This window comes from Pteronotus mesoamericanus, unplaced genomic scaffold (assembly GCF_021234165.1).
Source record: "Pteronotus mesoamericanus isolate MK-2021 breed Mesoamerican mustached bat unplaced genomic scaffold, CSHL_Meso_final scaffold_85, whole genome shotgun sequence".
NCBI lineage: Eukaryota > Metazoa > Chordata > Mammalia > Chiroptera > Mormoopidae > Pteronotus > Pteronotus mesoamericanus.
Window position 1 is genome coordinate 73,476,004 of NW_026555329.1, and position 20,128 is coordinate 73,496,131.

General features: G+C 57.5%; 1 protein-coding gene across 2 annotated transcripts; it reads left to right on the plus strand.

The window, feature by feature from the left end:
• The first annotated feature begins 1,528 nt into the window (after positions 1–1,528).
• On the plus strand, positions 1,529–19,275 carry CLEC2L (C-type lectin domain family 2 member L). Of its 2 annotated transcripts, XM_054564658.1 has the most exons (6): positions 1,529–1,718; positions 10,294–10,368; positions 12,720–12,886; positions 13,704–13,804; positions 15,471–15,583; positions 18,342–19,275. In XM_054564658.1, exons 1-5 carry the CDS (start codon positions 1,529–1,531, stop codon positions 15,580–15,582), a joined length of 645 nt encoding a protein of 214 aa, XP_054420633.1. In that variant the 3' UTR covers position 15,583; positions 18,342–19,275. The 2 variants fall into 2 exon arrangements, with proteins under 2 accessions (XP_054420633.1, XP_054420634.1); XM_054564659.1 differs by lacking the exons at positions 10,294–10,368; positions 18,342–19,275 and having other exon boundaries at positions 15,471–16,080.
• Positions 19,276–20,128: the final 853 nt, after the last annotated feature.

Genomic DNA, 20,128 nt, shown 5'->3' on the forward strand with positions numbered 1-20,128 from the left:
GGGTGGTGGAGAAGGGGTAAAAAGGCCAAGGAGGAGACGCATTTCAGGCAGAGGGAAGAGAATTGTCAAAGGCCTGCAGGTGAAAATGCTGGACCTAACCCACCGGCAGAGGGAGCCCTGAGTGGTGAGGTTTTCACTTTAAGGAAGGTCCCTCTGGTGCCCGGACAGAGGGGCTGAGTTTGAGGGAAGATGAGCTGATGGGGCGTTAGGAGGCCGCCACGGTGGTCAGACGAGGTGAAATTGGTTCACACTGGCCGGTGGCTGTAGGAACAGAGAGAAATGGGCAGACCCAGAGTTGAAAAAGGGAATTCCTGAGCGCGGGTGGGTGGTTTGGGTGTGGGGGGAGAGAGCAGGAGAGCTGAGGGTGAGCCCCAGCTGAGACAGGGACGGGCGCGCGGTTCAGGGCCGGCGGCCGGAGCCCGAGGTGACGCGGCTCAGCCGGGCACAGGGGCAGGCCGGGGAGGCCGTCGAAGGAGCCCTGGTCCGGGAGTCAGAAAGCGGCCGGTTGCGCACTTGACGGTGCCGCCTTCAGAAATGCCTCTTTGACTCTGATTCCCACCTAAACTGGGGCTGCTGTCAGCGAGTATATGGAAGTTCCTCCCTGCCCGGTGTGGCTCCGTGGGTTGGGTGTCCTCTGCAAAGCGAAGGGTGGCCAGTTTGACTCCCAGTCGGGACACGCACCTGGGTTGTGGGTTTGGACCGTCGGGGCGCGTGCGAGAGGCAACCGATGGATGTTTCTCTCTTTCTCCCTCCCTCCCCTCCTTAAACAAACTAACAAAACCAAAACAAAACAAAAAACACCCACCAAACAAACAAAAAACCCAACTCCCTGACGTCAGTAAGCGCGCAGTCAACGTTAATTGAATCTGAAATGTTGCGCCTCCCGTCCCCTCCCAGCCCCGCCCCCGCCCCGCCCCCGCCCCGCCCCCGGCGCTGTCCGCGCTCAAGGCTTCTGTCCTTTCATCTGTCAAAGTCTGGGCCCAGGCAAAGCTCCCCGGGCAGCCGGGAGGAAAGCCCCTTGTCTTCCCGAGCCTCACTGCGTCGCCACCCCCCGCCCCTCACCCCGCAAACTTTCGTTCCTTTTTAACTGAGACGAACAGGAGGCTGGGAGGTGGAGCTGCCATAGAAGCCAGGTGCCCTGGGTTCAGGCTCGGGCTCTTGGCGCCGCAGCCTCTGGTGGGGCCGGGGACTGCGAGGTGTCGCTGCGCCTCGGCGCCTCCCCCTCCCTGCCCCACCCTCACCCTCCCCGCTCCCGCGCGCCTCCCGGCTCCTCCCCGCGCCTCCCGGCCCGCGTGTGCGCCTGGGCTGCGGCGCGGCAGGGCAGGCGCGGCGCGCGAGGCGGCGGCGACCGGGCGCAGCGGGTCGGGAGCGGGGACCCGGGCGCAGCCCCGGCCTGCGCGACCGCGGCCCTCGCCCACCGGAGGCCGGCCTGGGGGGCCCGCAGGGCACGCAGAGCGCCGAGTGCGCGTCGGGCTGGGCCCCGCATCCCGGCGCAGGAGCGCGGGCGCGGCGCGGCGGAGCGCCGGGCATGGAGCCGGCCCGGGAGCCCCCAGCGCGGACCCGGCCGCCGCCGCCCCCCGCCGCCCGCCCCGCACCTGCCCCCGCAGCGCCCAGGCCGCGCTCCCCCGCGGAAGCGGAGGCCCGAGGCCCGGAGGGGCTGCTGCGGCGATCGGGCTCCGGCTACGAGGGCAGCACCAGCTGGAAGGCGGCCCTGGAGGGTAAGAGGTGGAGCGGCCCTTCATCCCCTGGGCCTGGGACCGGGGAGGCGGATCAGAGTCACCTTGGCCGGTTTCCCGGAGGGAACAGCGGGGAGCGCGACACTGGAATCCGGAGGATTGATTTCAGGGCAATTAGGTGACACCTTGGGAGAGGAGAGGGACGTAACTGGGGACCAGCTATAGTTAGTTCCAGCCTGACCCCGTCCCTGCAGCTAATTCACTCTGTGACCTTGGGAGCAGGTTCCCTACTCTGAGCCTCAGTTTCCTCATGAGTGAAGGGGGACAGTTACTGTCAGACACTCACCTGATGGGCACGTTGAGGGAGTGGCTTGACTCTGTGGTAGTGGAAATGCTTTAGGCAGAATGACAAAAGCTGTACACCCCAGAGATGTTGCCAGGGTCCAGTGAGAAGGGGGTGGGGGCGCCGGGTGGTGAGGGGGCCACTTCAGGGCACGGCGGCAGCGGGGAATAGTGGGAGACTCTGTGCAACGTGAGGGGTCCCTCTGCCTCTTCCAGTCACAGCAGTGACCCCTGGCCGGCCAAAGGAGCAGCAAACAAAGTGGGAAATAGATTTCAAGTCCAAGAGTTGTTTTGGAAACTTGCGTGGGCCCTTGGTGGTGTGTGGTGTGGGAGATGCTGGAGTTGGCGGGACAGAAGGCCAGTGGCTGGCCGCTTCTCGGTACTGCCGACCCCCGGGTCCAAAGGCCAAGGATGTGGCCAGAGATTCCCAGGGAAGCCCAGAGTCTGCATCACCCAACCCTAGGGCTGGTGTATCAGAAAAAGAGGGCTTCCTGGAGTAGGTGACCTCTTAGGATACTTGGAGAGAAGGAAGGGTGCATAAGGCTCAAGGACTGACATGTTCAGGGGCCAAGTGGCCAGAGCCAGCCCGTCCCTTGTGGGGACTGAACTCCAGACCACCAGGGTGGGGGGCGGGTGGAGAGTCTGGAGGGCCGCCCAGGCCTTGCCGGAGAGTTTCGACTTTGTCTGAAGGAGCCACTGAGAGATTTAAAGCATCAGATGAGACAGGGGGTTTGTCCTTGGGAAAATGGTGGTGTCACAGAGGGGTCAGACCCGGCCAGGTCCATGAGGAAGACAGGGCTGTGGTTGGGGAGGGACATAACCAGCACCTGGCGGGGCAGGCGCCTTATGGAGAAGGGAGAGGTGGGGACTGTCATGTCAGGATTAGGCCGGAAGGCTGGGGGCAGGAGGTGCGGGCTGCCTGAGGAGGACTATGCGGACTCTGGGGGGGGAGTCAGACGCCTGGGTGGTGTTTTGGGACAAAAGAGGCAAAGACGTGGGGTCTTGGAGCAGAGAGCCTGCAGAGCAGCCTCGGGCTGAGAGGAGCTGAGGAATGTGGGTGGACAAACCCTTCTCTCTGATGGGCTTCTCTCCAGGGGTATTGCTGGATTTGTCTGTGGCCCGCTTCCCTCCTGCCATTGCCTGAGGCTGCTCCCTCCCTTCGCCTGTGCTTCTTCATTTGTTCATTTGTAGGGTTTCTGCAGAGTCTTCACTAAGCTAACCCTAAGCCCCCCCCCCGGGAAGGGCCACTTCAGGGTGGTGTGGCCTCTTTCAGTGCCTCCGGCTTCCTTCTGCTCCCTTCTCCCAACCGTGGCTGGGCCGACCACCTGTGAGCGAGGCGGGAAGTGGCCCAGGGTCTCTCTTGGGACACTGGGTCTTCCAGCCCCTGCGAAGCCCCTCCCTGTCCTTTGTTGCCCAGCCGCCCTCGCCCTCGGTGTCCTGGTCTGGCTCCCCTGTGGGCCTGTCTCAGAGTCGCGTGCTCCCTCTGGCACTGCCTCCAGCCGGTCCACCTGGCATCGGCGCCGCCCTTGAGGTCTGAGGTCCTTGGGGGCTCAGCATCTGCGGCCTGTGGGCTTTTTCCACAGGTGATTTAGGGTCTTTGGTCTGAGTCCCTGTGAGGGGACTCCTCTCTGCCAGTCCCCTGAAGGCCTTTTTTTACATTTATGATTTTACTTACTTATTTTTAGAGAGAGAGAGGAAGGGAGACAGAAAGAGAGGGAGAGGAACATTGATGTGTGAGAGAAGCTTCCATCGGTAGCCTCTCGTATGCCCCTGACCAGGAACCTGGCCCGCAACCCAGGCATGTGCCCTGACTGGGAATTGAACCGGTGACCTTCTGGTTGGCAGGATGATGCCCCACCCAGTGAGCCATACCAGCCAGGGCTTGAGGGCCTTCTGGGTGTTCCCTGGGTGCCCCCATCCCGTCAGAAGAGGGGAGCTGGTAGACTGGGAAGGGCTGGCCTTGGTGCTGCCGCCCCGCATCCGTTCATGCTTCCTCTCCTTGCACAGGCATTGGTGGGGGGCCCACGCTATCCAGGCACAGCTCTGGGCATTGGGAACATCCCTCCCCTTGAACGATCACAGGACAGGGGCTGAGGCCCCTGGTGAGGTGCACAGAGTCTGGAGTCGGGTAAACCCAAGCCACGGGTCACTAGGTTTTGACCTTGTTTGAGCCTTGGTTTCCTTGTCTGCCAAGCCAGGGAATAATCCTTGCTTCTTAGGGCTACGCGGACTGGTGCTGGGGTGTGGGCTGTGCGCAGGTGACTCGGCCCCGGCTCCCTAGGCGTGGCCCCCGGCAGCCCCCCTGGGGGAGCTCAGTGGAAATCCTTTGGCTGCTGGCCTGCCTGCCTTGGGTCCACTCCCCACCCCCCAAACTGGAGTCCATGCACCAGGCGCAGCCCATGGACGCTGAGAACACCCATGACGCATGAGGGGTCGGCCACTTCTGAGGGCCAAGGGTGTCGCAGCCTCCACTTAGCCAAGCACATCTGGAGAGAAACAGGAGACTTCCTGTCCTGGCCTCGCGGAACATGCAGGGGGCCTGTGCTCCTTCGTCACCACAGGCTGAACATTTATCGAGCACCTACTAAGTGCCGGGCCCCACGCTGGGGGCTCTCATGACCGCAGTCTCCTTTTACCCTCACATCTCCCCTTGCAGGGAGCTGGTGAGTGTCATCTCGTTTATGGAGGAGGAAACTGAGACTCAGAGAGGCCCAGTGTCTTGCCCGAGGACACACAGGAAGCCCCCTGTGGCGTTTGCCCCCGGGCCTCTGACACAGTGAAAGCTCTCACACTGTCCCACGTGGACCGAGGACCCCGGGTCTGCTGAGGCAAATTGGACGGAATCAAATTGCTTCGGACGCAGGTCGTTCTCCTCGTGCTCCGCGGACGAGGCCGCGGCCTCCAGCGCAGACAGGTTAAGCGAAATGCTTCAGGCAGAGGGCTGGGAATGGAGCCCAGGTGTTGAACACTCTCTTTAGATCGACACTTAGCTTTATAAATAGAAAACCATTCAGAGCTGCTCCTTGATCAAGTCTTCTCTCCCGGTGGGTATTAACCTTTCCTTCCACCCCAGCCTCGGGGGAGAGGCGGAAAGGTGACCCAGAGCTCCCACCTGGATTCTGGGAAGACTGGCGCTGATCTGACGGGGGTGTTTCTGGCATTGGCGGAGTGGGTGGGGGAGGGGGTGGGTGGGGGGTGGGGGGGAACGGGGAGGTGGCCTAGGGGCACAGGAGGGGGAGAGGATGATTCTGCACATCTCAGGCTATAGATTTTTTGGTGCTCACTGATTCTGAATTTTTAATGTTGAAAGTTCCTTGATTAGGCAGAAACCCACAAGTTCCTGATCAAAACCACATGCGTGCATTTAGCAAAGATCTTAAAAACTGAAAAATCACCAAGCCCTGCATCGGACAGTCTTGAACAGTCAGGATTATGCTCGCCAGGCCGCGGCCCTGACGGCTCCGACGTCTGTTGTGATGGTGCTGTGTGTCTGGCAGTGACGGGAGCCCCCTCCTCTCTCAGCTGTTCCTTCTAACGTGACACCAAGTCCCTTCCATTCATGAACACAAATAACTGCACCCTAATACAGGCCATTGCATAGAAGGAGGGATCGCTGAGTTAGACACTTGCTTAGGGCAGGATCGCGTCCCCCTCGAAGAGATACGCTGAAGTCCTAATCCCCCAGAAACCTCAGAATGTGGCTTTCTTTGGAAACAGGGGCATTGCAGCTGTAATTAGTTAAGAAGGGGGTGTACTGGAGTAGCGTGGTCTCCCCATCCCATGCGACCGGTGTCCTTATAAGAAGACAGTCACATGAAGATGGGAAGGCCCTGTGACCATGAAGGCAGAGATGGGAGGGACCCATCTAGAAGCCAAGGAGCACCAGAGATCCCCAGAAGCGTGGATGGAGCAAGGAAGGGCTCCCAGCAGGCTTCAGAGGGAGGCTGGCCCCGCCAACAGCCTGGCCTGCAGGACTGTGAGAGCAATACATTTCTGGTGTTTTCAGCCACATCAACTGTAGGAAATGAATACAACACAGATTTGGACGGCCCACCCCACAGCTGTCCTGGGTGAGGGCAGAGCGCGAGCAGTGACTTGGGCTCCCTAGCATGTCCTCTCTGTGTCCCCAGTGTAGCGTCGAGAGCAGCTGTCCCCATGAGAGAAGGAAGAGGCTCCTCGGTTCTGGTGACGTTGGAGACACACCCACGCACGGACGCCCCTTTCCCCGGAGAGTGGGTGTGCCTGCGTGCCCTTTCCTCCAAATACTGGAGTTTAAGGCTGGCCAAGGACATTGTCATTTAGTGTAGCTAGGTTCCCCTGTGTTTTTAGTGCCAGTGGGTGTTCTGTGACATGCAAGGCAGTGGCTTAACCCTAGTCCGGGGACTCTAAAGAGGAGTAGAGCACAGCTCTTACCCTAAAGGAGCTGTGGGCTTATTACCATCATCATCCTCGTAGCTTTTAACACTGGAGTGGAGCTTCCATATCAGACACTGTTCTAAGTACCATACATTGAATTCTCATGGAATCCTAAGTGGCAGATACTACTTTTAGTTCATTCTGAAGATAAGGAAAATGAAATAAAACAGAAGCTAAGTAACTTTGCCACGTTACTAAATCACCTAGAAAGTGGCAGAGCTGGGATTCAAACCCTGGGGGAGGTGCGTTAAGATACCATGCTCTCCTCTCCAAGCGCAAAGGGCTACGGAGCCAGTGTTCCAGAGTAGGACGCAGGGGCGTGGAAGGGAAGGAAAGGCAGGATGCGTGTGCAGCCCGCTGACTACAGGCGGCCGGCCTGCAGCTCACGGGGGATCCGCCCCACAGCAAACGGCCAGTGGGGACACCAGGCAGACACAGAAAGAGCCCAGCCCTCAAGAGGGGTGAGCCCTCACTGTCGCTGAAGCTGGGGCCACCTGCCTCTGGACTCCCAGTCACCTGCCAGCGTCAACCCCGCTTATAGGTAGGATTCCAGGTGCAGGTGGCAGACTGAACGCTCATGTTTATTCTCTTTCCCTCTGATGCCCACTAATACATCACTAAAGGAATTTTTAAAAGGCGACAAGGACCAAAAGAACAGGAAAGGCGACAACAGCAATAGAATGGGAAGCTAGGGAGGAAATAATGAGCAGTAACTGACTCCACCAGCAGAGGGCCCACCTGAGCAACACAGGGAGGGGGCGCCAGGTCAGCAGGGCCGCTGAGAAGAGAAGGACTTTGTTAAACTTTCCTTTAGGAAGATTGAGACCCCCAGGTCCTCGTCCCTTTCTGTACGGCTTCTCCCCAGCCCCCGCAGGAGCCTGAGGCTAGGACCCTGGAGACAGGGTCTCTATACACCAACACATTAGAGAACAAACCATTAAGGAGACATTTACACATCAAATGCCAAGCAAGACTGGGGCCTTCCAGTCGCTTCTCCTGGCCAAGCATCTCCAGGAGAGAAAACAGTCCTCCAGGAACTCTGATCCCCCTGCCCCAAGAGAAAAAGATCCAAGGAGGTCATCAGCCAGAGAGCCTGGAGGGTCAGCCCAGCTGGATCAGTCCGCTGTGACCGCCCCCGTCACACAGTAAGCCCCGCCCATGGTCCCACAGACACCAGTGAACGCGCAGTCCTGCTGCCTTGATCAGGATCAGATAACCAAGGCTCCCCACGCATCCCGGGGAAGTCTCTACTGCGGAGAAAAAGCAAGTTGGAGGGTACAGAGACTATACAGGGAGAAAGAAACTTTCTGCCGTGCCCCCCACTCCGTAAACCCTATCAGTAATACCCTCAGACAGATGGTATTACTGATGGGAGGAAGGATGGCGTTATTGACATAAGAACAGGCCCTGGCTGGTGTGGCTCGGCAGATTGAGTGCCGGCCTGCGAACTGAAGGGTCGCTGGTTGGATTCCCAGTCAGGGCACGTGCCTGTGTTGCGGGCCAGGTCCCCAGTCGGGAGTGTGCAAGAGACAACCGATCGACGTATCTTTTACACATCGATGTTTCTCTCCCTCCCCTCTCTAAAAATAAGATCTTAAAAAAAAAAATAAAGAACAGGATGCTTTAAGGGGGAATATTCAGAGAACAGCAGCCACAAAGTAAAAAATAACCTTGGAGATTAAAATAATCGTGGAAATGAAAAATTCATGTCCTGGCTGGTGGGGCTTAGTGGGTTGAGCACTGGCCTGCGATCCAAAGGGTCGTGGGTACGATTCCCAGTCAGGGCACACGCCTGGGTCCCAAGTGGGGGGCGTGCGAGAGGCAACCACACATTGATGCTTCTCTCCCTCCCTTCCCTTCTGTCTAAAAATAAATAAAACATTAAAAAGAAAAAGAAAAATTCAACAGAAGGTTAGGAAGATAAAGTTGAAAAAGATCTTCCAGGGAAATAGAGCAAGAAGACAAAGAGGTATTTGATAAGGGAGAAAGAGGGAGGGAGAAAACAAAAAATTAAATAAACGGGGAGGACCGATCAAAGAGGTCCCACGTTCCCCTATCCTTTGTAAAGTACAATACAAATAAGTTACTAGAAACATGATCATGCACTTAGACATCACGGCATGTTAAATTGCTGTGGAAATGTCTAGATACTTCCTCTCAGTTTGGGTGCTCATTCATCATGGAAGGAAGAACTGTACAGGCCAGCACTGGTCTGTGGAGGTGCTGCTTCTACCTATTTTCATGCATAACTTTGGTTTTAAAAAAAGACTTAAAAAAGGCTAGGCTGGCTGTAATAAAAAATAATGGAACCTAAAAAGTGTTGGTGAGGTGGTGGAGAAATTAGAACACTGTGCATTGGTGTTGCTGCTGGAGTGTAAAATGGCGCAGCCACTGTGGAAGCAGCGTGGCGGTTCCTCAGGCGGTTAGACGTACAATTACAGTGTGATCCAGCAATTCCACGCCCAGGTATTGACCCAAAGGAACTGAAAACAGCCCTGGCTGGTGAGGCTCAAGAGGGTTAGGCATCGCCCTGCAAACCAAAAGGTCGCTGATTCCATTCCCAGTCAGGGCATGTGCCGGGGTTGCAGGCGCGGTCCCCGGGTGGGGGCGCGCGATTGCCTCTCCATGTTTCTCTCCCTCTCTTCCTCCCTCCTTTTTTCTCTCTCCAAAAATAAGTAAATAAAATCTTTTTTTTAAAAAAAGCTGAAAACAGGGACTCTAACAGGTACTTGTATCCAATGTTCACTGCAGCATTGTTCACAACACCAAAAAGTGGAAACCACCCAAGTGTCAACCAAGAGATGAATGGATAAACAAAGTGTATGTATTCATAGAAGAGAGTATTTTTCAGCCATTAAAAGGAAATGAAATTCTGATACATGCTACAACATGGATGAAGCTTGAAAACATGTTAAGTGAAACAAGTCAGACATGAAAGGACAAATATTGTATGTTTCCACTTATATGAAATCTCGAGAATAGGCAAACTCATAGAGATGGAAAGTAGGCTAGAGGTGACCAGGCGCTGGGGTGGGGGGTGGGTGGAAATGAGGGGTTAATGCTCAGTAGGCACTGAGTTTCTGTTTGGGGTGATGAAAAAGTTTTGCAAATGGACAGAGGGGATGGTTACACAATATTGTGTATGTGATTAATGCCACTCATTGTACATTTGAGAATGGTTAAAGTGGCCATTTTTATGTTAGAAGACTTCAAAAGACCCGATGTCTAAAGTCTAAAATGGTTCTTTCACTAAATATCAAATAAAAATTTTAAGTGATAAAAAAATAAAAATCTTAAGGAAGGGAAAAGCCAAAGGATCAGGAAAGGTGGGCAGATTTCAAGAGGTAGCAGGGGAGGAGCAGAGCTGTGGGAGGAGAGACCCCGCCGCGGGGCTGGGAGGGTGGGCTGGGTGCTTTCCAGGAGTCCGCGCCGCTGAAGCAGGACCAGGTGGAGAAGTAGGAGATGAGTGGCTTCAGCCCTGCCCGCCACAGAGGGCGCTCAAGTGCTTAGCCCGGAGGGAAGACTATCCTGCAGGGGAATCTGAGAGTCAGGGAGGGGCCCTGGAACCGCGAGTCTCCGACCTGCGGGCCAGGCAGGTCTCCAGTAGGGGGCGCACGAGAGGCAACCACGCATTGACGTGTAGCTTCCTCTCTTCCCTTTAAATAAATAAACAAAAAAAAAAATTTTTTTTAAAAGAAAGAAAAAGAAAAAGAATCACCTGGAGCACTTGGTACAACACAGGTGGCTGGCCCCACCCCCAGAGCTTCTCGCTATTGGGACGCTATTGGGACACAGGGCTGGCTGTGGCGCGTGGAGGTGGGTGGGTGCCTCGGAACTGAACCCTTTCTCTTCTCTTCAGACACCACTACCCGTCTCCTGCTGGGGGCCATCGCTGTGCTTCTGTTCGCCATCCTGGTGGTGATGAGCATCTTGGGTGAGCGTGGACATGAGCGCATTTATGCGATTCAGTATATACCACCTTGTCAGAAGCTTTTCCAATTAAGCCAAGAAAAGTTCCAGCTGCACCACGAATTCTGGGGGGGAGGGGGTCGACACAAAGTAAACAGAACACTGAGTAGGAATTCTAGAGGCGATTTTAGCTTAAAACAGCCTTTCCCTACACTGGCTCTACAAGTCCCCTTGACTGGGCCACAGAGGGAAAGTGGAGGTGGGACTTTAGTCCTCGTCCGTCCATAGATGCCATCAGAACTCAGAACAAGCTGGAGATGGGTTAGGCGGGCCAGGCTCCTTGGCAGAGATGAGTCTGGGAGAAGGGCCTTTAACGATCACATTCCTTCGCTGAACGAACGTTCTTTGAGCCCTGCTGCGTGCTAGACCCTGGGCTAAGTGCTAAGGTTAAAGAAAAAAAAAAATAGATGGGCGTGTCATCTCCCTCCTGCAGAGACGGAGGTGATGGGGGGGGGTGCTTCCCAGGGGGGAAACACAGGGGCCAGACCCTGAAGAACAATAGGGGCTTCCTGGAGACCAGAACAGTCTGAGGGCGGGGCCGAGCAACCAGGAACGCTGTGAGGGACAGGAGGGGGGTGAATATGGGGGAGCACTACCACCAAGGACAGTCACCAGGGAACCTGGCTGCTTTTAACAGATTCAAGGCCAAGGATGTCGTGGGATCTGATGGGTTAGCAAAGTGATTCCAGCACCTGTCTCCCATCTTTGAGAAGCCCCCTAAGACCAGAGGGGGGCACCTCCAAATGGGCAAAAAGTGCACCAATAGTATCGGTCCCCACCAAACCATCACCTACAGGGCGTGCATGACAAGCAGGGGTTTGTGAGTTGAGAAAGCCTGGTGACTGCAGGCGCCAGCTTGGGTTCACGTTGAGTAACTATGATAAATTAAATCGGTTTCCTTTGGGCTTGTTGCTAAGTGGGAGGTCAGAGCAGTGTGTGAAGGCAGCAGACTGTGATTTCAGTAAAGGGCAACAGTCTCCTCCGAGATCCTTGCGGAAAAGCAGTCCAAGTGGAGCCACACCATGGCTGACACTCCCATGTGGACCTGCAGCTCACTGAATAGATATGCCGAGTGTCATATCTGATTGATTGGTGTCGGCGTGGCTGGAGGTCCCTGGGGGCTGGACTACCATGGGCCTGTTCTCGGCTCTGCCCTGGTCTACATTTAATCAATCACGTGTATGAAAACAAACAAAAAAATACACTTATAGAATTTGTAGGTGATAAAATCCACAGAGGGATGCTGAATGTGACAGATGAAAAAAAAAAAAATCAAGATTAAAATCTCTTAAAGATGAGCCAACCTCATCTTTAAGGGAATGAGATAAGTGTGGAAGAAATTAATGTAAGATCCTTCATTTGGATTTGAAAAATGGTTTATACATGTTCTGGCCACTGGGGAGACCTGGCTTGGAGAGAGAGCGTATGAAAACAACGGGAGAGTATGGCTTAATTCCTTTTGGCAAGGGGGCCCTTTGAGAATCTGGGCCTCCTTCCCAGAAAAGTGCACGTCTGCACATACTCACGGATTCTTCTCTCTGAAGCAGCCTGCAGGCCGGAAGGCCCGTAGCAACCGGAAGGCAGCGTGGTGATCCCTGTGGCCGGTGGTGGGACCCATCCGAGGTTCCAGCCTGACGCGGGGGCAGCATTTTAGTGATGATGCGGCACCTTGCCGGGAGCCACCCCCAGCAGAGAGAGGCCTGCAGAGCAGCCCCTGTTAGAATCGTGGGAGAGGCCGTGGCTAGGCCCGGATAAGGGGAGGCTGGCGTCCTTCTTCCAGCGGGCGCTAGCAGGCAGACTGGGTTTGCTCTGGGCCACTCCAGAGGCAGATCCCAGAGCAGCAGGACTAGGTCGCAGGAAGGCAGGTTGGGCCGCAGAACTGAAAAGGAACTTCGAGCAGTTCACCGGTGGGATGGGCAGCCTTGTTAGCTGCTGGGGGACCCTTTGAGCCTGCAGATGGTTCCCGTTCTGGCTGGAGAGAGAGGACATGCCACGCGGCCTCCAAGTCCCTTCCAGATCTTTCTGGGGTTCCATGCCTCAAAGAGTGCAGAGAGAAAGAGAGGAGACCTTAACCCAGGAGCTAGCTTGTCACGTCCCCTCAGGTGCCCCAGCAAGCCTCCCACATTCCCCTTCCAGATGCCTTTCCTCACCCACCTTTCTTCTGCCTGCCAGGCACTCACCTGAGGAGATGTCACACGAACCGTGTCAATGACGGGCACCCAAGTCAGGGCAGGCGGAGGGAGTCATGGGGGGCCGAGCGGGGTTCCTCAGGAGCCAGGCGCCCTCAGATGCCAAGCGCCCCTCTCTCCCTTGCAGCTTCCAAGGGCTGCATCAAGTGCGAAGCGCCCTGCCCGGAGGACTGGCTGCTCTACGGGAGGAAGTGCTACTTCTTCTCCGAGGAACCACGAGACTGGAACACAGGCAGGCAGTACTGCCACACCCACGAGGCCGCGCTGGCTGTGATTCAGAGCCAGAAGGAGCTGGTGAGAGCCACGCCCCTAGGACTCGGTGTCCCGGCCACCACACGGCCTGGCGTGTACAGGGGGGCCCATCGGGGTCTGGCCTGTGTCAAGGCCAACTAGGCCTGGCCAGGCTGGGATGCTGAGCTCAGCTTGGTACTGTCACATGTAAGAATTACCAGTGACCAATGCACTTGTGATATGGAAAATCACAGTGGCATCTTCTGCCAGCCCCAATCAGGACACGAGCGTCCCTGTACCATCCAGGACCGTGTTCTCTGTGGAAATGTGAAAGAAACCCAGCCGGGGAGTTTGTCGGCAGTTTGGGAGTTTGAGGGTTACGAGGGTGTGGCAAGGCGCAATAGCGGATCATCGCATAATCACTTCTGTTTGCCTCTGGTACACGGTGTAACTGTCCCCTTCTTTAGAGAAAGGCGCAGAAGTGTATGTAGGTAGAGGGACAATCAGCCTCCACCTTGAGGTTTGTCCCGCGAAGCCTACTGAGGGGGCAAGCGCAGGCTTCCTGAGAATCGGGGAGGCTGGCACTTGGGCTCAGGGCCAGGGCCAGGGCCACAGACCTTGTGCCAGGTTTTCTGGCCCCACGGCCTGCTCCCAGGGCCGGGTCCTCAGAGACCACCGCAGGCCGCTGCTGGGCGCGCCATGGGAGTGCAGGGCACTCTGTGACCGCCGTGTCCCCCTTTTGGGGTACAGCGAGGCGTGCCCCTCTTGGCACCTGTACATACACCTTGAGGGCAGCCTTCTGGGCTGAGGCTCGTCTGGGGAAGTGCGAGCAGCCGCTAGACCACGTCTGACTCTGAGCCTCCCTCTTTCCTTGGTGCAGGAGTTCATGTACAAGTTCACGCGGAGGGAGCCCTGGATTGGCCTGCGCAGAGTGGGGGACGAATTCCATTGGGTCAACGGGGAACCGTTTGACCCGGACACGTGAGCTGAGGCTTCACCCTCCGGCTCGCCGAGTGGACCGGGGCTGGGCCCCGCCCCCGACACCTTCCGGGGAACCACTGGGGGTCGGGATAGAGCTAGAGCTCAGTTCAGCGGGCGCGGCAGACCTGTTCCCCGGCCCGGGAAGTCCAGCCTGGTTTGGGGGCCCTGGTCCATGTCCTCAAAGCTTCCAGGTCCCGGGCTATTTCCACCTGTCCGAGCAGTGGCCTGTCTGCACGGCTCTGTGTGGCTCGGCCACGGGGGGAAGGGGGAAAGGGAGTCCGCGCCCCGGGCGTCCCTCTGCGTTTGCCAGGATACGGCTACGTGACAACGCCGCAGGGAGTGTGGAGGGGACCCTCTATCCTGGGCAGCCACGTGGCACCTAAACACGAGACTGGAGGAGGGGGTCTGAGCCCTGGGTGCCGTGAGCGTTAGAGAAAACACCTCCTGGTGGTGTCGGTGGTGTGACGTGCGTGGGCCACGGTGTGGCAGTGACTGCGATGGCGGGGGGCGGGGGCAGGGGGCGGGAGTGTGGAGCCGGGGACTGGCCTGCAGTGTGGGCTGGCGGGGGCGGTGGTCCTGGGGAGGCGGTGCCCGGCTGTGGCGGTGGGCGGGCGCGGTGATGTGTGTGTGGTGCGGGGCGGGGCGCAGTCCAGGTTAGAGGAAGGCAGAGAAGACCGGGATCAGATCCTCGGCTTTGTGGCCAGACCCTGCGGCTGCACAACAAGGCCATGAGGAGGTGCCCGGGGCGCTGCTGCCCCCTGATGAGGACACGCCTGTCCCTAAGGCCCCCAAGTCCCCCAATTCTCCACGGTGGCCTGAAGCTGGTGATCAGCCACCTTCCCATGGAGGCTGATTCAACGTCCCCTCTGTCCCCAGCAGCTGCCGGGGGCCAAGCAGCCGGTTGACAGTGCCCCCTTCTCCTGTCTCCTCTCCGCCTTTGCCCCTCTTCCACATTCTCTCTCTCCCGCTCCTGCCCCCGTCTCAGATCAGTTCTTGGCACTGCTGAGGGAGTCTTGCACTTTCTGTCCCCTTAGTCCCCCTTTTGGGAGATTCCCGCTCTCAGAGCCAGGGACAGCCCTGGAGACGGGGGTCCCCATCATGCTGGCTACCAGTTTCCCTGACGCTGAGGGGGTCCTGCCCCCTGCACTCCCCCTCAGGGTCCTTAGGACGCTGGGTCTGAGATGCCAGTTCTGGCCTGGGCAGGGCGCTCAGATCAGGGTGAACAGAAGAAACCTTGAGACGCAGAAGGACTGACGTTAGGCAGGGAAAACCCTTTCCCCGCAGGCCCAGGAACGTCGGCCTTGATCTCCTGGGCCACACAGCCCCGGGCGAGAAACACTGGGGTCAACGGGCCCTCCCCTGCCCCATGAGGGCCTTGAATGCAGCGCGTCTTCTCTGGGCCTTTCCTGGGCCGGACCTTGTGCCATGGGGAGCCCAGTGTTCAGGAGCCAGCCGCCCTGGGGCCCGGGGGACAGACAGACACAGCACCCGCGGAGGGTGGGAGCCGTGGCCCACGGAGTAGGGAGGCAATGGGAAGCCCCGTCAGAAGAGCTTTGGGGCCGATGTCCTGGAAGGTGACCCAGAGGAGGCGGCATGGGGCCTCTAGCCGCCCGGGGCGGGCTGTGTGCCGGTGGTGAGTGCCTGGCCTCGTCTCTCCCGGCCACAGGTTCCACATCGCGGGCCTGGGGGAGTGCGTCTTCGTGGAGCCCACCAGGCTGGTGTCGACGGAGTGCCTGACGACCCGGCCCTGGGTGTGCAGCAAGATGGCCTACACGTGAGGTGGGTCAGGCCAGAGGCGGCCTCCCCACCCACCAGGCCAGACCCTCGGCCCCAGGCTCCTCTCCAAGGCGGAGCCGCGAGGAGGGTGGCCTCCGCCCTGGGCCCCTCTCCCAGGCCCATGTGCCTGGTCCCTGGTCTCCTTGGCCCCAGGCGGGTCCTGTGGCTCAGCAGTTGAATCGCACATGCTCAGTAGAGTAGGCGCCCATCCCCCGAAGGCACACACATGCACATGCAGGCACACAGGGTCCACAATGAGTCACCTAACAGGGCCTGGCCCCTCGCCCCCACCTGGTTCCATTCGGGAACATTCCTTCCTCACGCAGCCCAGGCACTGACGCACACTGTTACCGCTGGCACGCACAGCCCCCGCCACCCCCAGGTCATTTCTTTGCTGGTTGCTGGGGAGGCCGGGAGAGAGGGTGTCCCCTCCCCGGGGTCCCCCACGTCCACCCTCCTGGGGTTCTCAGGCCCTTGCTGTGTCTGAGGTGCCTTTGTGACGGTCACTGATGGAATAAAGAGATAACTGGCACCCAGAGAAGTCAGCTGCCATTTGTTCCAGGGTCGTGGCTCGGGGGAGGGGCAGAGGGGTGCGACTCCTAGTGCCCATCTGTGCGCGGCACTTGATCGAGCTTGGCAGGTGGCATTGTGTGGGAACAGAGGCAAAAACACCTTCCGTGGCCTCAGGGTACCATCTAACTGTGCTAGGCCCCTGAGTTCTAAGGTGTCTAGGTGGTGTGCTCCATCTGGCCCCTTCATTATGATTCAACTCAACCTACCAAACGTTTACTCACACCTGCCACGTGCCAGACACCATTCTAGGCATGGGGATCAACAGCTTCGTTCCCCAAGGAGCACACAGCAGAGGAGACAGCTTGGAAAGTACCAGAATGTTCTGGAACATAGTCCAGGGGTTGTTCCTTCTGCCTTAGAGGAGGATCTGCCGTGAGGAAGGGATGATGCTTATGTTGGGTGTGATGAGAATTTGCACAGGTCCTATGGCCCTTGGGCCCTTGGTCTGCCTGGGGAAGAAGAGAGGACATGGAGGGGGGATGGCCGTTCTCCTGGGCCTGCGGAGGCTCCAGTGCACCGCCCCCGTCAACACACGCACACCTGGAGCCGCAAAGCAGGTGGCAGGGGGACCAGGCCTCTGCAGCCTCTCGGAGCCCCTCTCGGAGCCCCTCTCGGTGCCCCTGGCTGGGGGTCACGCAGGCGGCCGGCCTGGGAGCTTCCTGTGTGAATTTGGGTCCTGGCCCATTTTCAGAAAATAGCTCTGAGGGAAACTAGGTCCAGCACTGCTCTGCTCAGTCCTTCACTGCTGGGTGTCAGACAAAACCGTCAACTTGGTTTTGTTGGCCTTTTTGCATGCTTTCTAGATTTTTAATAAAATATGCGTATTTTGGGGTTTTGTATTTTGTCTTTATTGAGGAGCCAGAGGGGGGCCTGGTGTCAGAGGGGTTCAGTGTGGTCGTGGGGGCCAGGGGTGGCAGGAAACCCCCGCCCCGCCCCCCCCCCCAGCACCTGGCGGGGCAGCGTGTGGAGGGGCTGCAGACTCAGGAAGGCATCAGCTGCCCTTGCTGTTTGGGGGCAGGGGTCCTCTCGCTCACGCCTGTTCTCAGTTACTCACAGGCTGGTGGCTCTTGCAGTGTCCTCTCAAAGACAGCCAGGCTCAACAGCCTTAGTGCCTTAGTGACTTGCTTTAACAGTGACACCTCATTTAATTCTCAAAGAAACACCCTGGGGCAGGCACTGCTCCAAACTTGACCCTGGCAGAGTCCCAAGGGCGGGAGGGGCAGTTGAAGGTACTCTGGCCCTGCCCTGGGGGTCAGACAGGAGGAGCCAGCAACAGGTGGGCTGCAAAGCAAGCAGGGTGACAGGGACACGACCGGAGGGTTTTGAGGCCCACTGGCGACTGAAGCTCTCCTGACCTTGGGTTGATCCTGGGACCACTTGACCATTTAAATCAGTTTAGTAAAAGAACCCTGACTAAACACAGGGCCACCAGTGTTGTAAGAGTTTTCCTACCTGGTTCCTGCAAGGGAAAGGAAACAAAACAAAACACCGGCACACCAGCCTCCAGAAACGTAGAAAATCCTTCCGAGAGTTAGAAACCAGCCCAGGGCCCTCACCTTCTCACGTGGGCCGCGGGCGCTGGGTTTGCTGGGCAGCGGAGCCCGGTGCTGTGCTCTCCACAGCCACAGGGGGGCAGCACCGAGTCAGTTCAGCTCGGATCCCTGGCTGCCGCTCACTCCGTGGGTGCATTTGAAATCAAAGCCCAGTCCTGCCCCAGGTGTAACCCTTGGAGCCCGCAGGGCGCCTGGGGAAGGATGGAGCATGCGCTCCAGACCACCCTCAGGCGTACTTTGTGAAGACGGAGATAACAGGAAGGACTTTTTAAGGAGGACACTTTAGGGTAGGAGCATCAAAGTGGGCACCATCTGCCCCTTCTTACAGAGGAGGAAACGGCCTGAGAGAGATTAGGGGACTTGCTCTATATCACACGACTTGGAGGTGGTGGAGGCAGGGCGTGAAGCCAGACCCCTCCCCACAGGGCTCTTGGGAAGACGCTTGTGTGGCTTGTGTGTCCTCTGAGCAGCTCTAAAGAAGTGGGGGGTGCCAGTGAGGAGAAGGAGCCACTCTGGGGAGGCCATCTGTGTGCCTGCAGGCGATCCTTTCTCTGGGGACTTTTACCTTCATGTGAAGGGCCCACAGGGAGGAGAGTAGGTGTCGCTCTTCATGACTTCTGTCTCTCTCCCCTCAGGGCCCAGCTCACGGCCTCCCTGGGGTGCCCCCTGGAGACCAGCAGCCCACAGTGACCGCCTCCCTTCCCCGGCACCTCCAGCACTTAACACGGAGCCTCTACACGGCCGGCCTGTCCTCTTGTCGTCTGTGACGCGTCTCTTCATGTCACCTGACTGCTCCTGTCATCTGAATATAAACCCCTGGGAAGCGGGGACTGTGCGTTTTTGGCCTCTTGGGTGCACATAGCACGCACTCAAAGATCCTTGTACATGACAATAAGATTGTACACGTTGACTGTTGGCCACAGTGGGAGAGACCGGTGGTCGCCATCTGCAGGAGACTTGTCTTTTTGGCCTGGATGGGCATGGCATGATTTTTAGAGGCACAGCAAAGACGAGGTCTTTAATTTGTCCTGCTTCAATTACATGAGCTCATGCACCCACTGGGTGGGCTGAGTGGGGGTGGCCCGGAAGTTCAGGGGTGATTAGGGAGCGCTGCCTCGGTCTCCAAGATGTCTTTTGCATCCTACACACAGCCCCGCTGGCGACGAGACCGCTGTGCAGGAGGGCCGGGGTCTGGGAGGGTTTTCCTCGGTGAATGACGCTGGCTGCGGAAGGTTCCTGTGATCCCCGGGAAATCAGGCCAGCGCCGCTGTGTTGTTCTGTGGCAGCCAGGACAGCAGGAGGGTGGAGGTGAACGAGGCAGCTGCCTCTGGCCCCTGCCTGGTCTGTAGTCAGCTCTAAGCGGGGAGTCAGCATGAGATGGAAGCCTCCTGCCACAGGCATCCGGCCCCCGCCACTCCTAACGCAGCCCGGGGTGGACACGCTCCGGGCCCGGCTCCGAAGGCCTGCCCTGGCCTAGCTGGGGGGCGGGCTCTTCCGATGAGCAGTGGCGTAGCTCAAGCCGCTATGCTAAACCTCTCTGACTCCTGGCTTCAACTCTAAAAAGTAGAAATTGTGCCTGCTCTGCTGACCTAACAGGGTTTGGAGAATTGTAGATGTTAGAATTTCAGGGGTTAGACATGTTCGACCCCATTCTCGCTATCCATGAGGCCCAGAGAGGTTAAGTAACATGTCCAAGGTCACACAGCTAGTGGCAGAACTAGAACTCAGGTCTTGAGGTTCTTCTATTTCCTGTTTATTCTCTTATTACTGCACATATCATGCTTTGTTTATTTGTTTCCTTGTTCACCATCCATGTGGAAATTAAGCTCCTAGAGGGCAGGGATCCCCTCGCACACTCTTTCTCTAGCGCCTAGTACATACAGAAGGTGCTCAATAAATGTGTATTGAACTAAACTGATCTCGACTCCTATTTCAAGAGCTCTTCCCTCTGCACTGTGCTTTCTCGGGTCCTGGAAATCTGCACTTCCAGCTCAGCTTCCCACAAACTATGAAAACTTTCAGATGTTTTCAAGAAAAAAAACAGGCAGGGTGCTCACCCCTCCTTGAGACATCCATTCCAGTCCGTAGTCTAGAGCACAGGGCCCATTTGAGCAAACGCGTACTCTTGTGAGACAAAAGTTGAATAACAACCATCAGCGCTAATTGAGAGCTCGTTCAGGCCAGGCACCGTGCAATGCATCTCAGCCGCGAAGGGCACGCCTTGCGCAGTGCCTGGCCCGTTGTAAGTGCTTAACGAGAAGCCGCATTCCCAGAGGCTTTATTTCTCACGCACGCAGTGTGCTGCGGATTCAGACCACGCTCCAGGGAACCTGCCCGCCACTCATTTCCTTAGCGTTGCAGGACGCTATCCTCCAAATCGACCAGTCACGACTTGAGGATCGGGGGTGGGGTGGGGAGAATA